The following is a 19,464-nucleotide window of genomic DNA, read 5'->3' on the forward strand; positions in this document are numbered from 1 at the left end:
GAGCTGAGGCTACCAAGAGCATGGGTTGGTGCTTAGTTTTGCATGCACACTATCTTTCTGCTACACTGATAACTACTGTGGACCTTTATTGAGAATATGATGATATCCATGGTAGCAAGAAGAAAGATGATATCAAGATCTTGTTCAATAGTGCTTGTGCTCACAGGTCACTTGTGGAGTGGAGTTTCTTAAGTATTTTGTCAAGGTTGGCTTTGTTGAAGTGAATTGTTGAGATGGATCCTCAGGCTGCTTTCTATCTAAGTTTATAATTTCAGCATCTAGCAGCCTTTTACTTTCCACCCAATTCTGGGGGGCGAATCCCACTCTGTTGGGATGACAGATTTCTTTGTCTCAGCTGCCACTGCTGCCTGATTTTTTTTAGGTATTTGTACCATCTGTTGGTAGCTTGGCTATTAGTTGTAAAGTTTCATGATCTACCTGTTTTGATATCTGCCCTTGGAAAGTTGGCCCAATGCTGAGTCGATTAAATCTCTTATGGCTATGTTGATTGTGAATTTAGAATTTCTTTTGTTAGTAGATCAGAAACATTTATATATCAGCAAGGATGGTTCTGGCTTGGTCTTTTAATGGGGTTGTTTCCAAACTCAGTGACAGTAGGTCTCTTTGAACCATAGTAGTATAGTCCTTACTGTGACCCTTTGAGAGATGGAATTTCTAGGGTCCCCACTCGGGTTTTTTGGCTATCTTTATTTTCTTGGTTGCAAGAAGCTTCAGTCACAAGATCTGTATAATTCTGGGTCCAGTTCTCTTTGGACTGACCCCAGCTTTCTTTTTTTTTTTTTTTTTTTAATTATTTTCAGAAGGGTATTAAGGGATGATTCCAACTCGTTTTCAAATATCCAGCAGAGAACCTCAGTGGGCATGCCTGAGAGAAGGGGATCAATGAGAAACTGAATATGGGCAAAATTCAGCTAGTTTTTCTTAGGCAAGGGAGCCTCCTCCCCCCAACTTTCCCTTGGAAGGTATTTCTGTGATTAGTGGAGTACCACTACAGTAGCTCTGTCTCTCTCTGATGTGACAGCACTGCTGAGCAGTGGGTTTTTTTATATTTTGGTGAGTCTCCTGCTGCTTCTGGTCTCTCAAGGGGCCCAGCCACTTCCTAAACTTCTGCTCTTTCTTCATTTAGCTCATTCAGTTCCCAGTCCAACTGAGAAATCTGTGAGCAGAAGAGGCATCATGGTCCTGTAGAAGAAGAGGGCCCCGGACTGCAGATTGTCTCCATACTTTCTGCAAACATTTGCTCCAATACTCCAGCTAGAAAACATGCAAGTCTGTACTGGGAAGCAAGGGGGGACAGAAGACGAATTAAAGTAGAGCTATTGCTGGTGAAATTCCAAGATAGCATTTAGCAGATGGAAAGATGTTTTGAGCTCCAATCTCTACAATGGATCCAGACACTTGAAGGAACATAGATGGGGGTGGCTCTCAAATGAAAGGGTCTCCCTGCCTCCACTGACCAAATGAAAGGGGAGCCAAACCACGTATAGGGATCACTGGACATATCCTATGTAAACTGTAGTAATTTTTAGGGGAGTGGGGGGTAGGAGTGGCAGCTTTCCTTACACAAAAATGATGTCATGGAAGGTCTTAAGGGTTTTTTCTCTGTGTTGTAGGGGGCCTGGAAGGGAGGCAGTAGTAGGGAGCAGTGGTATTCAAGAATTTTCCCCAAATCTGCCTCCATACTAAAACCTTTTCCATCCTAGCATGGTAACTGCAGTTGTTTCTGAGACAGCATTGCTACTGAACCATCAGGCAGCTGGAAACACTTGTTTACCAGAGCACCTCTGGTGGATTGTATTTTGGGTTTTGTACATGTATTTTATTTTTATTTTTGTGTATTACAGCATTTATCAGCAAAACCAACAGTTCCAAAAGAAACTAGCACAGCAACACTTATTTACCAGACTACAAAAACTGCTTAAGCACTACAAACACCACTGTTTAACATTCACTGTACTGGGCAGTTTATTTCTGTAACTAACTTAGAAAGATTAGATCAGTTACCAAATCAATTTAAATGCAACTCTTTTGAGCTTAAGTGCAATTTTTATAACCGGTAAACCATGCTTACAGTTAAATAATTTAAGAGGAGAGGCTAAACATCCATTTTCACATTCAGTATAAAGCTTTCAGTTTAATACTCTTATAGGTCAGACTCACACAAGTTGTCACAAACAACATCTGAAGGTCTGAAAAGAAAGTTAGCACTAATTCGGCTGTAACACAGTTATGTCTTGCCCTCAAGCCTCACCAAATCCCCCAGACATCTACCATGAGAGTTGTGTTGTATGTCCAGGGCAGTATATGGTATGATTCCGCCTATCCTCTTCAAAAATGTACCATACAACTCCATATGCTAGATCCCAACTACAGACTGAGCACATACTATACATCTCTTAAGATCCCCTTTCTATCCAGAAGCAAATGATAAATTTACTACAACAAATCTTTCGCATATTACTTAGAACTGTATTAAGGCCAGTATTTATTTAGAAAGCTTCAGTCTAAGAATTCCAATGTTTAAGAAAAATGTGTCATGTTCATACATTATCTACAGGAAATGTCTATCTTACATGACATCTATGTCAGTTAGCACACTTGAAATGGTGGCCCAGTATTTCCATTTTAAACTATATTTTCAAGATCGGATGGAAACTCTGTAAGACTGAGTAACGTAATAAATGTACCCAGTAATTCCTTCTGTTACTGAAATTATGTATATGTTTACCAAGGCTTTTATTCAGAGAAGTTGGCATGCAGGGAAACGACCTTTTTTATCCAAGACTATCATTTCTACTCATTTACTACAGTAGACAATACTTACTCATTTCTGCAAGCTTCTGCTGGAATTTGGATTCCCCAGGTAAGTGTTTGCTGTGGACAGAAAACATTTCATTGAAGCAAGTAGCATGTTCTTTTTATTTTTGTCTAAATAAAGCAAGTTACTAACTCTGGTTAGTTCACGTCAGCACTGTCACCACCTCTTTCTGGTTTCTTGTAAAAAATGCAAACCTAGCCCTAGTATTTTTTTCTGCATACTAAAGCTGATTCAAGAGTTATTAGCTTTCTGATATTCAATTTTATCTTCAATTTTGCTAAGTATGAGACAGTAGTTTAATATCCAATTCTGGTCTAGCACCCAGTACTGTACTTGCTGTCAGCAGGAGAGACTCTTGCTCCTGACACTAGAGAGGTTCAGGTTCAAGAAACACTAGGCTAAAATCTATCACTAAAGATGTTATATTATTCCATATATTAGGTAAGAGAGGTAATATATTTTATTGGACCAACTTCTGTTAGTGAGAGAGACACGCTTTCGTGCTTACGGAGAGCTCTACTTCAGGTCTGAGAAACAAAACTGGAAAATACTGAATTTTGACAACACAGCTACAGCAACACTGCATACCTACATTAGCTAAGACATAGTATCTCTGTATGACGGTAGCTTGTTTCCTTTGTTATTATTTTGCTAAACATTGTTATAGGCCTCCAGAAATAAAGTACATGTAGCTTCATGAGAAGTTAAGAACTATAGCCTACCTTCCATCTGCCTCATCCTGTCCTTCTATATCAAAGCGAAGTCTCTTCAGCGGTTTAGGGGCAGTGCTTACTTCAGCACTGCGTTTCAGCTGACGATCACTGCTACCCACCATTTGGTTTATTTTCTGAAACTTCTCAGAAGTCTGGGATTACAAGAAGATCATAAAAAACATTCCCAGTTACCTATGTACATTTTCCAGACTACTAGCCAAAAATCAATTTTTCAGCGTTCTATATATCTGCTGTCTTTTAAGAGCTCTTTAAAACTTTCCCAAACTACTCTAATATAACATGGAAGATTTTTTATAAATTCAGGCTATTTCAGAGATGCTAGCAAGTCCCCCAGCAATCTTTGTATTTACAAATTCCACAACACACTCAACTAAAGCAGTGACACTGACCAGTTCTACAAAACAGAAGACTGCACATTCCTTCCAAATGTTTTTTTTTTACATATACAAGATTTGACATTCAAAAACTTACGCTCACCCCAAATGATTCACCAATTGACACCAGGATTCTGTCAAGACAAACAAGAAGACGACCTTTAAAGATAAAGCCTTATGTATCAGTGAAAAGACAGAAACACTCACAAACTTGCACAATTCGGCATGAAGACTAGTGAAGAGAACATATGCTTTCTAAGACACTGGCATATTCAACTAAAGAAATCTCTCCCTTATCTCTTAGCATAAAAATATGCTAAGCATTCAATGAGGGCAAAACATTCACCACAACCTTAACAATTTCTTCTGAAATGTTTACAATTCTAGACAGAATGAGGAAGTGCTGAACCACCAAATTAGAATCACCTTGAAGTGAACATGGAAGAGAAATTGTGGAATTGGAGAGAATTAGAGGCCCGCTTAGTCCATCCCATGCTTTTTGACAGGAACACCCCCCTTCTCAGTAGGTGGGTAGCCCAGACATGCCCTTCCTTTGATCATTACCTTTAGATGTTTGCTAACCAAAATCATAGCAGGAGTTTAACCTAAAACAAACAATGATATTTGTAACTTTTTCGATGTCCATGCCCATGCAATCCTTGGCTGCTGTGCTGAGCCTGCCCTCAAGGAGGCCTGTTGTGATGGTGTTCACTAGGCACTAGACTAAGATAACAAACTTATTTTGCATAGGCCAAACAGCCAGAGTGTGGCAACCAGTGATGTTCAATTGCTACCATCCTTGGCGGAATCAAAAACTACACCTCTACCTCGATATAACGCTGTCTTTGGGAGCCAAAAAATCTTACCGTGTTATAGGTGAAACCGTGTTATATCAAACTTGCTTTGATCTGCCGGAGTGCACAGCCCCACTACCCCGGAGTGCTGCTTTACCGTGTTATATCCGAATTTGTGTTATATCAGGTCGCGTTATATCGGGGTAGAGGTGTAGTAGCATAAAGCTAGACTGCTGACCCATTACAAGTCCTCTGAGCCATCAGTGCACATGCTGGTTGCACTCAAGTAGTTCACATTTTACATGACTATGATATACATAGATAGTGAAAATATAAGATCAAATGAGGCACATCTAAGAAACGATGTTTCTATTTCATAACAAATCCATCTTCCGGTGGATGGTTACAAAGTAAAAGGCCTCATTCTAAGTAAAGGTTGCAAAATAGAGCTCAAACTTTGGACCAAAAGAAAGAGCTATAGCCACTGATATCTAACAAAATCACAGTGTATAATTTCCTAACTTCCTTGAATTAAATACTTATTTGTTACTGTCACCGTTCAGAGAATTGTTTATTACCAACCTGGATCTTGGAGTCATCTTTGTGGGTGACAACATCCCTTCAGAGAATTTGTATGGACTCTTCAAGGGTGAGATGTAGATGTTATTTCCAGCAGGGACACGTAGGGGAGAATTAGAAAATTTGTAAGGACTTCGAGGAATGTGGGGGATGGGTGACAAGGTGGGAGGCTATGACAAAAGAGTAAGTAGGATATTTAATAATTACAATATAATATTTGAAGTCAGTTAACTGATTAACTTTCAGCACAACAAATATATAGGAGATCAACAACTTACCCTATTGGAGGCATACTGCAAAATGTTAGTTTTCAGTTTCTGCATAAACACTAAGTTGTAGAAGACTATAATGGAGTCATATTGTCCTTCCCTGATCAGCACTCGTTTGAAAGTCTACAAAGGGTTAAAAATTATATATTAAAAATAATCTTAAATTTGAATTTCAGTCCAGTTCCCACAGCATGCACCATTTATTTAAATCAGCATTGGCCAATATTTAAGGGTGTTTGTGTCTTGTGTGCTAGCTGCCAGCACTGCTGCTCAGGGCTTTTCTACACTCAGTTTTTGCAGATTTAAGTAAATCGGTAGAAAAACTGACTTAGTTACCTTGGTGCAACCCCCTAATCAGACACAGTTATACCAATATTAATGTGTTTGTATCAGAAGAACTGCATTCACAGTCACAAGCTGCACCAATTTAACTGAATTGGTTTTTCTACCAATTTAGTTACGTCAGTGCAAAATTTTAGGCTTTGTCTTTACTTGGAGCAAGGGGTGCTAGTCCCAGCTCATGAACACATACTCACACTAGCTCTTGTCAAGTTAGCATGCTAAAAATAGCAGTGTAGCCATGGTAGCACAGGCAGCGGCGAGCAGTGGTGGCACAGGATAGCCACCCAGAGTATATACCCACAGGTTTGTACTCAGGATGGCTAGCCCGTACTGCGGCTTGCCACTGCCTGTGCTTCTGTGGTGACTATTATTTTTAGCATACTACCTTGATGAGAGGTACTGTGAGACTGTGTATGTGAACTGTGAATCACACTTCTAGCTCCAAGTACCCTCAGCGCAGACTACCCCGTGACGGCAAAGGGAATTCCTTTATGTCTGATGCTGGAACCATGAAACCCAAATATGAGAATCTTCTCTGTATGATATCGTTAAAGAACTTTTCATTTGTATTTTAAAATATGAAGACTTTTTTTTAGACAATCAAGTTTTTAAAATAAATTTACAGTGAAACCCGTGCGATAGCCCACTTGGCCACAGCAACCACCCAAAGGTAACCCTTAGCGTGTTACAGCCCCAATTCAGCAAAACATATAAGCATGTGCTTACATCTCACTTGCTAGAATTCTGACTGAAATCAATTTGACTTAAGCACATGCATAAACTATTAAAATAATCAGAACTTAAATAATCATCTTTCCAATCTCACCAACTGGTTCTCACCTACAGCAACACCCTATTCTAAAAGACCAATTTATCTGCTCTTAACATCAGTGCTCATAGGGCCACATGATGCATACACGCAGTTCATGAACAGGAAACAGGACGCCTTGCATAGTTCTGTGCATTCTTTTAAGTTTTCCACTGAAACATCCAGCAGTTTAATATAACAACCCTTACATTTTTATTTCACCTACATCAAAGGCAATTAGTGGACAACTGCCTTGGCTATAAGTGACTTTTCATAATTAAACAAATCTTTCAACATTTATATTTTAAACTCTTTGAACCAATGAAATACTCTTTGCTATCAGATAAGTATGGTTTAATGTGTTGGATTCCCTTTAGCTGTTCAAGTAAGGTTCTCGATCACATTTTAGTGAAAGACCCACCTCCCCTAAAACACCCCTTTGTTGGTTACTCAAGTAGTCATTTAGACAGGTTTAACCATACTGCTGTGCTGTTAAAGAAGACACAGACACATTTTGAGCAATATTGCTTATTTGGGGCCAAATGCTGCTCTGTTTGTTCACAGCAGTAGTCCCATGGACCTCAATGGAATTTTTTCCAGAAGTAAGAAGAGCAAGATGAGGCCACTAAACAGAACAGAGTACGTACAGAAAACAAAGATTTTAAAACTGAAAATATTGCAAAAATAGTTCACTCTTTTGTAACAAAAAATATAACAATCACCATACTTGGATTTGTGCTATCAAATGACAGCTGATAGCATCAGCTAATTTAGGCAAACATTTGCTCTTTGAGATGCAATGTAATCTAGTGGCTAGAGCACAGGAGAAGGCTGCAGGATCCCCTGAGTTCTAATCACAGTTTCACCACTGACTGTTAATGTGGACAAGCCACTTCACCTGTTTGTTTCAACACTTTGAAGATGTAAAGCACTGCTTAAGTACTTATGATCACAGACTAAAACTACACTAAAGGACTGTTAAGATTGAATTCAAAAGGTAGGAAATGTTAGAATTAAGTTTGCCCAAGCATCCTTATTTAGGCCCTCATGTGCATGTGTATTGTGAACACAGGACCAGATTTACAAATAAGTTACATATAGACACCTAATGAGATTTTCAAAAGCACTTCAACATGCTAGGCACTAATCTTCTATTTTTTCCACAGGATGAGTATCTTTAATAAAAATTATGGTTTGCTTCTTTGAGGAGAGTTATCAAAATAAATGTGTTTGCCACATACTTTGTGTGACCCCGGTAAATCATTTAACCTCCGAGTGTCAGTTCCCTCACAGGTAGAATGAAGATGACACACTGGACTTGGAGATCCTTGGAGGGACGTGCGCAACGTTATAACAAAATTTTTATGGATGACTCTTCTTCAGCTATCCCTTGATGCGAGGATGATGTCTGCCAAGGGGGGTTCATTGATGGGTTTTTAAGTGGCTGAGGAGCCCAATTCGTGCCCTGCAGATTTTCCCACAGAAGTGACAGGTGTAATCTTGAAGACAACAGTTGTTGGCTGGACAGTTGTGCCCTTTTTTCCTCTCCTTTGTCACTTCTCTGTCTCATAAGCACATCTGTTCTCCTCAAAGTGAGCAGTGGTGCCACTGTGTTCTGTTTTGTGTTAAATCCTTCCAGTTTGTTGGGTTGATGCCACCCTTTTTTAGGTGTACTTTCAGTATGTCTTTGAAATGCTTCTGCTGCCCTCTGCAAGCTCTTCTTCCCTGACTTAACTGAGAGAAGAGTACTTGCTTCAAGAGGTGAGTGTCAAGCCTACGTACACAGTGACCAGCCCAGCGGAGCTGGTGTTTCATGACCTGCCCTTCTATACTGCTGACGTTGACTGCAGAGAGAACGCTGATGTTAGTGCGTCGGTCTTCCCAGCTGATCCTGGAAATCCTCCTGAGGCAGCGCTGTTGGAACCATTTCAGCCACTTAAGATGTCATCTATAGGTTACCCAGGTCTCACACATATAGAGAAGAGTGGGGATGACAACTGCTTTGTAAACCAAAATCTTGGTGCCTGTATAGAGATCCCTATCACTGAAAACTTGTTTGAATAGTCTTCCAAAGAATGTGCTGGCACAGTGAATTAGGTATACAATTTCTGTGTCAATGCTGGCTGTTTGGGAGATGTGGCTGCCAAGGTATGGAAAATGGTCCACATTTTCCAGGGGTTCTCCGCTGATGGTGATTTGTGTAGTACGAACAGTAGTTTGTGCAGGTGAGGGCTGGTAGAGTACCTTGGTTTTCCCAACATTGAGACAGAGAGAGAGGGAGATCCAGATAGGCATCTGCAAAAAGATTTAGGGTACTTTGCAGGTCGGCTTCTTTGTGTGTGAGAATGACACAGTCATCTGCATACTGAAGGTCAGTGATGCTGATTCTCATGATCTTAGGGTTTGTTTGGAGATGTCAGAGATTAAGGAGTTGACCATCCATATGATACTCAATCCCAATTCCACCAGGAAAGCAGTCAAGGATAAGAATCAAGATCACAGCAAGGTAAATGGAGAGGGTTGGCGCAATGACACAGCCCTGCTTGACACCAGTGTGAATGATGAATGGTTCGGTCTCTGAGCCGTTGCACAGAATGGTGGCAGTCATCCCATCATGGAGTAGTCTGATGATGGAAATGAATTTCTGTGGACAGGCAAACCTACACAGCACCTTCCATAGGGCCTTACAATTGGTAGAGTCATAGGCCGCGGTTAGATCAATGAATGCCATGAACAGTTCCTGATGTTGCTCTCTACATTTCTGCTGAATCTGTCATACCACGAAGATCATGTCAATTGTGCCTCAGGATGGCCTGAAGCCACTCTGTGATTCAGGAAGGAATTCCTAAGCAAGGGAGAGAAGGTGGTTTACTAGGATCCAGACAAGGATCTTCCTTGCAATGGAGAGGAGGACAATACCTCTGTAGTTCTTGCACAAAGATCTCAGCCCAGTGAATACCAGAAAGAAGAACTTCCATAATTGCTAGAGAACTGGCAAGACTCAACATTGACATTGCAACTCTTAGTGAGACTTGCTGGGGTGATGAGAACCAATTTAAAGAGGATGGTCATCGCTACACCTTCTTTTGGAAAGGAAAGCCACCTGAAGAGAAACACATTCATGGGATTGGCTTTGTCATCAAAAATAAGATCACCAGTCAGCTTTTGGAGCTTCCCATAGGGATCAACGAGCATCTCATGACTCGGCTCAAGCTCAGCAACACCGATATGCCACAGTCATCAGTGCATATGTCCCAACACTTGATGATGAGGAAGACAACAAGGAGCAGTTTTATAGTGCTCTCGATGCAATCCTCACAGCCACACCTAAGTCAGACAAACTCATCCTCCTGGAAGATTTCAATGCCCGAGTCAGACAGGACTCCCAACTCTGGAGCAGCACAATAGGCAAAGAAGGGCTGGCAAATGTAAACCCCAATGGTATTCTCCTCCCCAGCAAATGCGTGGAACATGACCTGCTCATCGCAGATACCATCGTTAGGCAGAGTAACAAATATACCACCTGGAAACATCCTCGGTCCAAACATTGGCACTTCCTTGACTATGTTATAGTCAGAACCCGAAATTATGCCGATATCCATATCACACAAGCCATGAGAGATACAGATCACTGTTGGACAGACCATCGATTAGTAAGATCAATCATATACCTGCAACTCACTCCACCACACCGCAAACACCCAAAGACTAAGCAAAAGTGGTCAACGTCAAAGCACTTCAAGACCAAGCCAGTTGTGAGATGTTCCAGCAACACCTGTCTGAGAAACTCTCTAACTTGCCTGGTAACATCATTGACATTCAAGAGCACTGGGGTCAACTTAAAAATACCATTCACAGTGCATGTGCTGAAACTATAGGATATTCTACTCATCGGCACCAAGACTAGTTTGATGAAAACAATGAGAAAATCCTGGCATTAATTCAACAGAAAAGAACTGCATTTTGTAACTGGCAAAATAATTCCTCTAAACAACGAAAACATGAGGCTTATCACCTGCTCGAAGCTGAAGTCCAAGCTATGTGACATCAAAAATAAGTGGTGGGAAGAGAAGACCTCTGAGATCCAGGGTTTCGTAGACCAAGATGACATGAAAATCTTCTTTCAAGCAACAAAGGCCAGGCTTCAAAGGCCCAACCCCTTTACGTTCCCAGGATGGCTTCACCCTCCTCAAGGACAATGCAGCTATTAAACAACGCTGGAAGGAGCACTTTGAGAGCCTACTAAACCGTGAATCCACGGTATCTAAAGACACCATAGAGCAGTGGTGGGCAACCTGTGGCCCATCAGGGTAAATTGACTGCGGCCCGCGAGACATTTTGCGGACATTGACTGTCTGCAGGCATGGCCCCCCGCGGCAACCAGTGGCCATAGTTTGCTGTTCCCAGCCAATGGGAGCTGCAGGAAGCGGCAGGCCGCAGGCATGTGCTTGCCGCCACTTCCTGCAGCTCCCATTGGCCGGGAACAGCAAACCGCGGCCACTGGGAGCCGCAAAATGTCTTGTGGCCCGCAATCAGTTTACCCTGCTGGGCCACAGATTGCCCACCACTGCCACAGTCTATATTCCACAACGCTTAGCAATGGAACACCTTGCTGATCCCTCATCTTCTGAGGAAGTCTGGTGTGCCATGACCCAGAAAAAAAATCACAAGGCACCAGGCCCAGACAGCATCCCAGCTGAGGTTTTTAAAGCTGGTGGAACTTTAAATGCTCCAGGACAAACTTTGCCAACTCCTCAACAAAACCTGGACCTGCGAAGAAATTCCACCTGACTTTAAAAACGCCGTTGTTACAATATTCATGGATGACTAATACTTAAAGATTTTACATACCTCTTGATTTGTATTGGTTAGCTCCTTGTATGCTGTTACAATGATTTTAAACCTAAGATCTACATTCTTTACTTTGCATATGCCATACATGGAACACATCATGATCTATTAAAGAAACAAGAAGAAGAATCAGAAATGCAGCAATTGTTATACTTCAGATTGAGAAAGCACCTATCCCTCCTCCCCTATATTCTAACATGTTTTTCTATTTACATGGGGTGCAGTCCAGCTGCATGGAGGTCAATGAGAGTTTTGCCATTGACTTCAGTGAAGTCAGCATTGGTTACTAGGAAATGAAGGTGAAGATCAGTAGCTCTAGGATTTCTATACTGAGCTAAATCAATTATCTACATGCCATTCCATCCCATACCAATCCTTGGAGGAGACAACAAAAACAAAAAAGGCAAACCAATGTCCCCTTCTTTTTGCAAAAAAGTTCACTAAACAAAAATGGTAATATTTTTCAAGTTCATATTTAGATACAGTATAAAGCTGAAATTTTAGGGTAGAAAGACAAAATGTGGATTAATTAGTATTGACTGCCCTAGGCAAAATTAATGTATTCACAGTAAACTTCGGCCTTTACAAACTACTTTTCAAAGATTTTTTAATGACACATGCTATGCCTTTGACATTACAGCATAAATAACTTCCAGTAGTTAAAAGTAAATTGAGGCCTTCTTAAATACACCAGTTCATTGTATTAAACTAATTTCTGCTTTGCATAATCCGCCTCTTGTGGAAATAAAAACCTCATACCAGAATTTAACAGTTGAAAAACTGAAAAGCAATATTTTGCTGAAAAGCAAATATAAATCTCATTGATTTATATTACCTGGTCTAAGTGCCTGTCTTTCATAAGTTCATATTCATTTTGCAACGTGTGCTGAAAAAGGGTCCAGATCAAGTGTTCTAGTTCAGGGTGGTCAAACAGAAGCCGTAAGCAGAGGGTATTTAATCGAAGATATGCCAGCCGATACACTTGAGAGAAGAGAAGAAAAATTAATCACATTGGTAATATAGAAACTTGTATAGGCCACTGTTCAGAATGCCTGCCTTTAATTGCTGTATCAGAAGATGAGTGACTTCTCTAGCAGGTAGAGTTTCTCTTTTAGCTCAAATAGGGATGGCTCATACTTTTAGCAAAGGAGGTCCCAGATTTAATCTCCAGTAATGAGCCATGATGTCAGAAGCATATGCCAGAAGAAGACACATGGTGGAGATGATTTCCATTTGCAAAGCACATGATCTGTCATTGTATTGCTGCTACACTGAAGGTTTCAATACACTGGCATTATTCATGACCATCACACATTAACAACAAAACCGATTTGGTAGACAAGGTTATTTCATTGAGGGGGTTGGAATTTTCCTTGTCTTTGCTTGCATATTATGTCTGATGAGATTAGTATGTGTCTGTATAGAACATGGGGTATATGCACCAATATTTCCTGTAGGTTGGTTTATAGGAATTTTCAGTCCAAATTAACATTCTGGCAACTACACTTAATTAGACTAAATTTTGCAAGCATCATATTACAATAGCTCGAAGCCTAAATCAATGTGAGACTGCACAAGTCTGCCTGCTTTTAAATTAATTTTTACCTTTAGGCTACAATATGTGTAGAGCACACGTATTCATCTCCTGGTATTGTACTAAGACTTTCCTAATACTAACTTGCTCAGAGTGCTTTAATGCTTTCCCTAATGAAAGAATGACAGCTGACAGTTCGTACAGTGTGTTTATTACAGTTTCCTGATATATTTTTATGACCTCCATTAAAACAAGGGATAGATGATGATAGGTTACTTTGCAGTTTCTACATATATGTGTTCTACATATAAATGCTCTCTCTTGTTAACATGATCTACAAACCTTTTTTGTAAAATAATGAAAGGGAGGTAGATTTCTGTGGTTTCTGAGTTTGGGGTGCCAAAACAGGCTGAGCATCTATTATAGGAGTGGGGTTTAAAGAAGCTGTGGAGCCTTTCTTCTTAGGAGATCTCACAGGAGAAAGATACCTGCATATACAGCATAAATAAAAATATTAAAATAAAAACAAAAATGACACTTCAAAATAAAAAACAAGTGAACAAAGGTAAATACACAATACACATGCATTCTTTTCCATTCCCCTTGCTAGAAGGGAAGAGCCTCCATTGAAACAAGTCATTCCTAAAATTGAGAACTGAAAATCAGAGGTATTGAAGCTCATCCATATTTCTCCTCTTCTCCACCTCAGGACCAGGGACTGGTGAAACTAGCATCTTTCCCAAAAGTCTAGACAATCACAGCATATAAGAGGAGGTTACTTACCTGTAATGGGAGGTTCTTCAATATGTGTAGTCCCTATCTGTATTTCACTGAGGGTTATGCACATTCACTATGCGCCCAGAGGCAGAGCTTTTTAAAGTAGAATTGCTCGGCAGTCCATGCATGTGCCCTTGTATTGCCTTGTGGTTTCACCTGAGGTGATAAAGGGTACAGCAGACCGACTGCATCTCCAGTACATTCTTCACTGCTGACCTACAGAGCTGCAGCAGAGGGGAAGGAGGGTTGTATTGGAATACAGATAGGGACCACACATCTTGAAGAACTTCCAGTTACAGGTGAGTAACCTCTTCTTCTTCGAGTGATGGTCCCTATTGTATTTCACTGAGGGTGACTGACAAGCAGTACCTAGATAGGAGGAGGGTGCGAGGAAGATGGCAAAACCATATAACAGAGGATTGCTATGCCAAATGAGGCATTTGTTGCAGAATCATGTACTAGACCACAGTCGGAGGAAAAGGTGTGTACAGGACTCCATGTGGCCGCCTTACATATGACCACGAGAGGCATGTCATGAAGTGCGGCTATGATTGATGCTTGCCTTCTTGTGGAATGGGCAGGGCCGACAAGACGGGGGGGAAGCTGGTACAAATTACCGGGGCCTGGCGGTCCGAAAGGGGGCCTGGGCCCAGCTTCCTCGGCCCTGTTTAGCTGGTCTGCCCTTGCTGGGGGGGCCCGAAAATTTATTTTTACCAGGGCCCGAACCTGCTCTCAGCGGCCCTGGGAATGGGCTTGTGTCCCATCTGGTGGAGAGTGCCCTGACAATTGATAGCAACACATAATGCACTCTGAGACCCACTTGGAGATTCTCTGCGTAGAAATGACCTGTCCTTTTATTCTCGCCACTATGGCGATAAATAGCCTAGGAGACTTCTGGAACGGCTTTCTCCTTTGTAGGTAAAAGGACAAAGGCCTACACACGTTGAAGGAATAAAGCCACCCTTCCTCATTTGAGACATACACTTTTGAAAAGAAGGTAGGCAGATGTATACGTTGGTTGAGGTGAAATTGGGAATCCACCTTTGGCAGAAACTTGGGATGCTGTCGCAGCGAGACTTTGTGCTTATGGAACCTGGTGAGCGGCGGGGAGGAGGGGTGTTTGCCAGCTCCCCAACCCTCCTCACTGAGGAAATGGCAACAAGGAAAGCAGAGAAGAGAAAGAGGGCAGGAGGACAGCAGTTTGAAGGGAGAGTTCATTAAGGACTAGGTTAGTGGTTTCCAAACTGGGGTTCGTGAACCCCTGGGGGTTCACGAAATGTTACAAGGGGTTCTCAGGAAAAAATTCCCTAATGGCGGACAGAGCTGTCCCTAGGCACTCTGAGCAGCCTGGAGTCCCTGGCTTCCAAGAGCTAAGCAGATCAAAGCAAGCATATCTGTCACCGTGAGGAGATTTAAACTTCAAGACTCCTTATAAGAAATGGAAAGGGAGGTGGATATTTTTTGCTGTTTTTAAAATTAAATAGGCAGCTAGTATTGTTTTTAAAATTATTATGAAGAACAAGTTTAAGCTTTGTTGTAATGTGCGTTGTTTGCCTGGACTGCTCAAGAACAGAATGCTTGTATAGGAAGAACTCTTGAGTTGGCTTCTTAAATACCTTCATGCTATTTCAGATCTGATACTCCTTGATGAAACATAGGAGCCTTGTCTTATAACAGGCTTATTCAAAGTGATGCAAGCTATGAAAGTGAGATCTTGGAAAAGTGTTGCCGTTTTCATAATGTAATAAAAATACTGTAATAAAATAATAATAATAAATAGTGTGTAATAAGCATGTCATAAAACAAATTTTACATTTCCAAGATCACTGCTTTTATCATTTATACTCAGGTAAAGGAGAAAATCCCTGGAAATATTAATTTTTAGTAGGGGTTTGCGAGACTTGACGTTTTAGTAAAAGGGGTTCACAGGTTGTTTAAGTTCACAGGTCTAGATAATACTCAGTCCTGCCATGTAGGCCCCTTGCAGTCCTACAATTCTATGAAAAACTGAATGCCCTTCCACCGGAGGATGGAAAGCACTGGTGGCAACTGCATGCACTCTGACAGAGCTGAAAGCGAGTTCCCAGGTTTTCAGGTGGAGGAAATAGTCTAAGAGCACGGGGATGCCCACAGCTTCAGGAGCAAGACCTTGCTGTTGGGTCCAGCAGGTAAAAAGAGCCCATTTGGCCTGACAGGATCACCTTGGGGAATCCTTTTAGCTACTGGACAGGACGTCTTGTACTGCCAATGAGCATTCTCATGCTAATGGAGGTGTCCATGCAAAAACCATGCTGTCAGGTGTAATGTCCATGGATCTTGATGCCTGAGTCTGCCGTTGTTTTGTCAGCAGTTCTGGAAATGTATGGAGCAGGAATGGAGGTAGTTTTGACGTGCGGAGAAGAAGAGGGAACCAGAATTGGCAAGGCCATAATGAAGCAATCAGAATGGCCATCGCTATCTCCCTCTGGAGTTTGCAGAGGACGTGAGGTTGGAGCGGTAGGAGGGGGAAGGCATAGTTCATCCAGTCTGACCAATTGTCGACCAGAGCATTGCCCAGTGAGTGGGCACGAGTCCTCCCCTAGTAAGTGCACCGGAACTTGCAGAGAACTTTGTCCTACCAGGACAGTTTGTGAGGTCTAGAAGCACTTCCAAGTCTCCCCGGAGTCAACGGTATCCAGTCTATTAATGGGACCAGAACCCGTAAAGGCATCTGTCTCAGGACCAACAATTCATGGGATGCCAGCAGAGTTGAAGCAGGAGGGATATGCGGATCCGGCATGCAGTGCGGCCTCTGACTGCTCATGTGCCTTGTAGTGCATAGCTCATGTGTGGCCAGAACTCATGGACAGTTCAGTGTCCTTCTTGGATTTGGAGGAAAATGTACTGCCATGCTAATGCACATGTTTCCATGGTTCATGGCTAGGAACCAACGCAGGGTCCACAGCACTGGTATTGATGGATCCAGATGGAGGCTCTGCAATAGGAGGAGTGCTCTTGGATTGCTCAGGCCAACGTGCAGGGGGGTTCCCCAGCCAGGATCCATTTTAAGCCCATGACTACCTCCAAGAGCTGCTTCTTGAGGTGGACAGCTCAGCCTTCCTGTGTACGGGCAGGGAAGGAGAGGCAGATGCTGCACCTGGAGGTGATGTGGGCTGTCCCCAAACAGTACAAACAGTGTTGGTGTTCATCGCTGGTGGAGAATGAGCAAGGGCAGGAATCCCGGCATCATCAGCATAATCCAGTAACCAGACACAAGAGCAGGTGGCGGTGAGAAGGAACTGGAGACCTGGTCTGTCTGACCCGCCTTTTATTGCCTCAGGCAAAACCACAAGGCAATAAAAAGGTGCATGCATGGACCACCACGCAATACTACTTTGAAAAACTCTGGCTCTGGGAGCATAGTGCATGCACATAACCCTCAGTGGAATACAATAGATACCATCACTCAAAGAAGAAACAAAGTGTCTCTCTGCTCTGCCAAATTGTTGGCTGCAGGCATTTTTTTCCCCCTCTGGCACTATTGGGTGTGGAGATTACCCCACTTGCCCATGTCTGGTGGGGCCAGTGAGAAGCTGCTGCTGGCAGACCAGATCAAGGGAGTTGGGAAGAAATGCTGGTTGTGGTGTTGGGTAGCAGCTGTAATCACACATGCTGGCTTATGGCATCACAAACCTTTTGAAAATAGGGGCATACTAAGAAATTTTGTCAATGTATTTAAGTAAAAAGAGTATATCTATCCCTACACAGATGAAGTCATGCCATGTAACATAACAATTTGCAGGGAAATCCTGGTAAACAGAAATGACATTAGAAGTATAAGTTGATAGAGTTTGAAAAAAGATATTTTAAAATTTGGTTGAGGATAGCCTGTTTTTAGTATGAGTCCCAGCAAATGTAATGCACAATTCGGCATAACTTTAGTACCAAGTCCAACAAGGAAAAATGCACTATATAAATAAATAGTTAAAAAATATTGTGGAAGGAATTTACTCCACACAGCACTTATCTCCATGCATGCACTTTACTTACAGATCTGCCGCAGTGTGATTATGCTGGAGAGGCAAGTTAAGAGTGCAGGTGGGCTCAGGTTGATCAACTTGGCCCTCTCGTTCCTTGGATTGCTTAATAAGATCAAATAGAGACGAATCCTAAAAGAGAAAATCATAGTAACAGAACATTAGCAAAGGAAACTGACTATCTGACAAGAATCACATCAACAATTAGGGCACTGCTCAAGTGCTCTGTCTTTCTGTTTATTTCTAGTGTTCACTCTGCACTTCCTCTGGCAATGGCTTCAGTTAGCCAGTTCAAGGACATTCTGCCTCCTCCATAACCCTCAGTTGGAATTTGAAAAGGCCAGTGTGATGGACCTGTGCTCCTCCTCCTTTTTTGACTGATCCTGTTCCAGTTCCAGTGCTTCCTGGCTTACTTTAGCTGCTATGTGTTAAATACAGGAAGACTCAAGAGCGTCAAGTTGCAGTTCACAGGCACTTAAGATCTCCTTTTGGATTGTAGGTTGATTACTGGTACTTTTGGCTAAGGAGGAAGTCTGAACCCTGCTAAGATTAACGATAACGGAGAGGTGATGGGGAAGGGCAGTGGGAGACGGTTACAAGTGGAGTGGAGAAGATGGATGAAGCAAGGATCTCACACCGTCATCATCAATAGCAGAACCTCAGGTTCCTCGCAGCTTATCTGTGAAGTTGTTGGTAGAACTATATAGAAATGCATGAAAAACATATTCTTGCTTCACACCATAGCACTAAACTAGTCTTGAAAATACGGAATTGCTGGATTTTTTTGTTTATGTCTACTTCAGCAGGGGGCTCCTGCTTAGCAATAATACCCTTTCAGTAATGTGACACCAAAACCCAGCCACCAATATCAAGTCAGGAATAATGGGGAGAAGAGAAATGTATCTATTTATGTGGTGTTAAGCTTTGTATTGGGAGTAAAAAGGCATTATTAGTCAGGTAGTAAACAATGGCAGATATGGATGAGCAAAAAGTGGGAAGTCGGCATTTTCCTACCCCAATCTGAAGCAGAGAGCATCAATATTGATGGACCGAACATTTTACATATAATGAATGTGTTGCTTGTCTGTTCAAGGTCCATCAAATTCTGTGGATGAATGTGTTACTTATAAATATACATGAAAAGACTGCAAACGTATTTATAATAGCAAAATTGACAAAGGAGTCTGTAACGTGAACACAGCACTGAATTGTAGGTTCACAAGCAAATGTAAAGTAAACTGGTCATCCCAGCTGCACCAGTCTCGCATAAAGGCAAAAAACTTCAAACACTGGTATTCAGTTTTTTCCCTACAGCTCTATTATTCTGAATGGGAATTGCAGTGTTGCAAACTCTTGAGATTGTATTGCAAATCTCAGGATAGTTGGGGGATTTTCTCAAACCCTAGCATCTGGAATCAGGTGACCCCAATGGAATCTCAATTTTCATTAAACAAACAAACAAAAAATTTCTAGTCCTCATCATTGTGGAGAGGAGCTTGAAAACATGAATCCTGCAGGTTCAAAAACCAGAAGACAAAAAGAACCAA

General features: G+C 41.8%; 2 protein-coding genes across 8 annotated transcripts in view; one reads left to right on the plus strand and one right to left on the minus strand.

Annotated features, from left to right (window-relative positions):
* The window catches only part of RCBTB2 (RCC1 and BTB domain containing protein 2), a 122,082-nt gene that overhangs the window by 81,759 nt on the left and 20,859 nt on the right, over positions 1 to 19,464 (plus strand). The window contains exon 14 of one of the 2 annotated variants that reach the window (XM_039519857.1): positions 1,148 to 2,877. The exons of the other annotated variant lie outside the window; for it this stretch is intronic. Coding sequence (XP_039375791.1) covers positions 1,148 to 1,183 — 36 coding nt within the window. The 3' untranslated portion in view covers positions 1,184 to 2,877. Of the gene's footprint in view, positions 1 to 1,147; positions 2,878 to 19,464 lie in introns of those variants that run through there. 2 annotated transcript variants of the gene reach the window in all.
* Positions 1 to 19,464, minus strand: part of RB1 (RB transcriptional corepressor 1) — a 176,360-nt gene that overhangs the window by 6,510 nt on the left and 150,386 nt on the right. For 5 of the 6 annotated variants that reach the window (XM_039519842.1, XM_039519844.1, XM_039519846.1 and 2 more), the window contains 9 exons: positions 17,931 to 18,049; positions 13,467 to 13,612; positions 12,426 to 12,571; positions 11,591 to 11,695; positions 5,599 to 5,712; positions 5,324 to 5,490; positions 4,045 to 4,081; positions 3,562 to 3,704; positions 2,846 to 2,895 (listed from right to left, as the gene is read on the minus strand). In XM_039519842.1, coding sequence (XP_039375776.1) covers positions 2,846 to 2,895; positions 3,562 to 3,704; positions 4,045 to 4,081; positions 5,324 to 5,490; positions 5,599 to 5,712; positions 11,591 to 11,695; positions 12,426 to 12,571; positions 13,467 to 13,612; positions 17,931 to 18,049 — 1,027 coding nt within the window. The remainder of the gene's footprint in view (positions 1 to 2,845; positions 2,896 to 3,561; positions 3,705 to 4,044; positions 4,082 to 5,323; positions 5,491 to 5,598; positions 5,713 to 11,590; positions 11,696 to 12,425; positions 12,572 to 13,466; positions 13,613 to 17,930; positions 18,050 to 19,464) is intronic. The other variant, XM_039519843.1, reaches the window with a different exon arrangement.

This window comes from Mauremys reevesii, linkage group 1 (assembly GCF_016161935.1).
Source record: "Mauremys reevesii isolate NIE-2019 linkage group 1, ASM1616193v1, whole genome shotgun sequence".
In the NCBI taxonomy this organism is placed as follows: Eukaryota; Metazoa; Chordata; order Testudines; family Geoemydidae; genus Mauremys; species Mauremys reevesii.